This window comes from Tribolium madens, unplaced genomic scaffold (genome assembly GCF_015345945.1).
Source record: "Tribolium madens isolate multiple individuals breed KSU strain unplaced genomic scaffold, Tmad_KSU_1.1 Scaffold_19;HRSCAF=116;Tcas5.2_LG9, whole genome shotgun sequence".
Lineage (NCBI taxonomy): Eukaryota > Metazoa > Arthropoda > Insecta > Coleoptera > Tenebrionidae > Tribolium > Tribolium madens.
Genome location: NW_025400983.1, coordinates 609,163 through 612,028, shown reverse-complemented (window position 1 = coordinate 612,028; position 2,866 = coordinate 609,163). Strand labels below are relative to the sequence as shown.

The following is a 2,866-nucleotide window of genomic DNA, read 5'->3' as shown; positions in this document are numbered from 1 at the left end:
CAGCTTTTAAGAAAATTTTGTGAAATAATTGGGTTCCTAGCTCAAAAATGTGCTAAAACGCTGGAGTGCAAAAGTGCAAAAATAATATCAACTTCGATTTAATTTCTTCATTTTTTGGTTTGTTTTAGCGAAATCTTGCGAAAAAAACTTGAGACTTTACCACTAAAATGTGTTTAAAAGAGTTTCCGATAAAATTTTGAATTTTTCAGCGTATTTTTGTTTTAATTTTATTCAAAAACTAGTCAAATCGAGTGAACATGTCATCAATATTAATTTTTTTGCGATTTTTAGACTTTACAAAATTAATGAGCTAAAAATATCAAATTCGAGTTGATTTTGTAATTTTTTTGTCAAAATTTCTCGATTTTTTTTATTTCAAAACGCAATAATAACACCATTTTTGGCTTGTTTTAAACAAAATTTTGCGAAATAATTTCGAAAAAGGCAAAAATAAATATTTACATCATTTTTGATTTTTAAGAAAATGATGAAATAATTAAATTAAAACCTAAGAGATAGGTAAAAACATAATCTTTTTTTATAACAATTGATTTTTGAATCGCTTTAGCAAAATCTCGCGAAAAAAAAACAGTTTTCAGCTTAAGAAAATCTGCTTGAACTGAAAAAGGCAAAAATTACATAATTTTTGGTCTAATTCTACCCTGTTTTTAAGAAAACTTTGCGAAATAATTGTTTTTTTTAGGTAAAAAAAGTGCTAAAACACTCGAAAATGGCAAAAATAACGCTACTTTTGACTTATTTTGTTAAATTTTTATTTTGTTTTTAACAAAATTTTGTAAAATAATTGTAAAAATTAACCTACCAAAACGCCTGTTTAATAAAATTTTGTAAAAAAACAAATGAAGTAAATGAACTATTTATGATCAATTTGGTGTTTTTTTTTATTTTTTTGACGAAATAATTAAGTGAAATCTTAAAAGTTATGTTAAAATATAGATAATCTTTTTTTATTACGATTTATCGATTTTTAAAACTCTCTAGCCAAAATTTCGCAAAAAATAGAGTTTTCAGCTTAAAAATCTGATTAAATTTTGACAAAGACAAAAATGACATTATTTTCGGTCCAATTATGGCTTGTTTTTAAGAAAATTTTGCGTTTGTAGCTAAAAAACGCTCTAAAAATAGAAAAATAATATTTCGATTTAATTTGTTGATTTTTTGGTTTGGTTTAGCGAAAAAACCTTAAATTTTTTTAATACAAAAATATGCTTAAAAGCTTTTTCCACCAAATTTTGTTTCTTTCAATTTTGTTCAAGATTAAATCAAGTGAAACAAACAAAATAACATCAATTTCAGTTTATTTTTGTGGTTTTTAGTCGTGTTTGGACAAGATTTTTGCAAAATTAATTCAAGTTGTCGATTGAAACAAACTAAAAAATAATTTTTTAGCCTGTTTAAACAATTTCTTTTTTTTATTATATTTCAAACACAATTTTTGGCTTTTTTTAACGAAATTTTGCGTTTTTCGATTTTTTTCAGAAAATTTGTCGAAATAACTGAGTTTCTGATTGAAAAACGTGGAGAACGCTCGTAAGAGATGCAAAAATAGTCTCATTTATATTTAATTTAATTTACTACACCAATAATTAAAAATTTAGTAAATTACTGTTTTGTTGTAATCGCATTTACAACGTTTTTTTTTTTCATTTTTAAAAAAGTCACCAGATCTGGTGAAATTTTACCAGACTTGGCAAACCGGGACTACCAACCTCCTTTATCAAAATTTCTTTTAATGATAATTCGCCAGTGGTGCCAACATTAAATTTGACATTTCCGTTTAAAAAAAAACAGATTTTAATAATTCAAAAAATGTGTAATTAATTGAAATAAAGCTCACACTATGGAGATAACGAGCGGCGTCACCGGCGGAATCTTCCTGGTGATCCTCGTGATCTCCTTAGTGCTTTACCGGAACTGGAAATACGAACAGGAACTTGATAGTCTGCTGTGGAAAGTCGATTTCAAAGACATCCAAATCAATGAAGAAGCCGGAACGAAAATAACCCGAGTGAGTCTGAAAGAGAGGATTCGAGGTGGTGGTGGTTTTATTTCAATTATTTTTAGTCGATTCATCCGCTGATAAGGACGAGTCAAGTATCGTTGAGTTCTAATCCTGATGCTGATTTTCGGTATTCGACGATTTTTACGCAGATTGGGATTTACAAAGGACGAGTTTTCGCCGTCAAGAAGGTTCATAAAAAGTCCATTGATATCACCAGAGAAATGAAGAAGGAGCTTAAAATGGTCGGTAGACAAACTTTTATGAATTTAAAAAGCACTTTTACAAGTTTAAATGACGCGTTTTAAGGCAAAGTTAGGGATTTAATAAGGGAGAATTTGAGCTTGATTTTTCTCACCTTGTTTTGAGTGTTTAAAATACAGATTTTTTATTTTTTTTTTTGATTTATTGGTTTGGGTTTAGTAACATGGAAAATCTCAATTGAGTAATAAAATCGTTCATGACAAACAACTGTATTTCTGAATTGCTTCAAACGAATGTAAACTTTGCAAAAATAGGTCACGTTTAAGAGACTTAAATTATTGATTTTTTATGACGAAAACTGTTTCATGAAAATTCATATTGTTGCTATTTTATGAAAATTTTCTACGGAAAAAGTCAAATTAAGTAACAGTTAAACAGTATTTATTAATTTACAAAAACACAACTTTATTATTTATATAAAAAAGGATCATAAAACAATACATAACACAAAAAAAATACTGTTTTTTTCAAAAATAATAATAATAATAAATCCCTTTATTAATAGTTAAATTAGAATTCTAAAAGGACTTCTAATCGGGGATGTGTAAATTTAAAATGTCGCACGAAAAAGTCAAAAAAACA

The 2,866-nt window shown here is 26.9% G+C and overlaps 1 protein-coding gene across 1 annotated transcript in view; it reads left to right on the top strand.

Annotated features, from left to right (window-relative positions):
• Positions 1 to 2,866, top strand: part of LOC123009764 (receptor-type guanylate cyclase Gyc76C) — a 54,938-nt gene that overhangs the window by 40,511 nt on the left and 11,561 nt on the right. The window contains exons 6-7 of the mRNA XM_044406284.1: positions 1,854 to 2,029; positions 2,086 to 2,265. Of these exons, the coding sequence (XP_044262219.1) occupies positions 1,854 to 2,029; positions 2,086 to 2,265 (356 nt within the window). The remainder of the gene's footprint in view (positions 1 to 1,853; positions 2,030 to 2,085; positions 2,266 to 2,866) is intronic.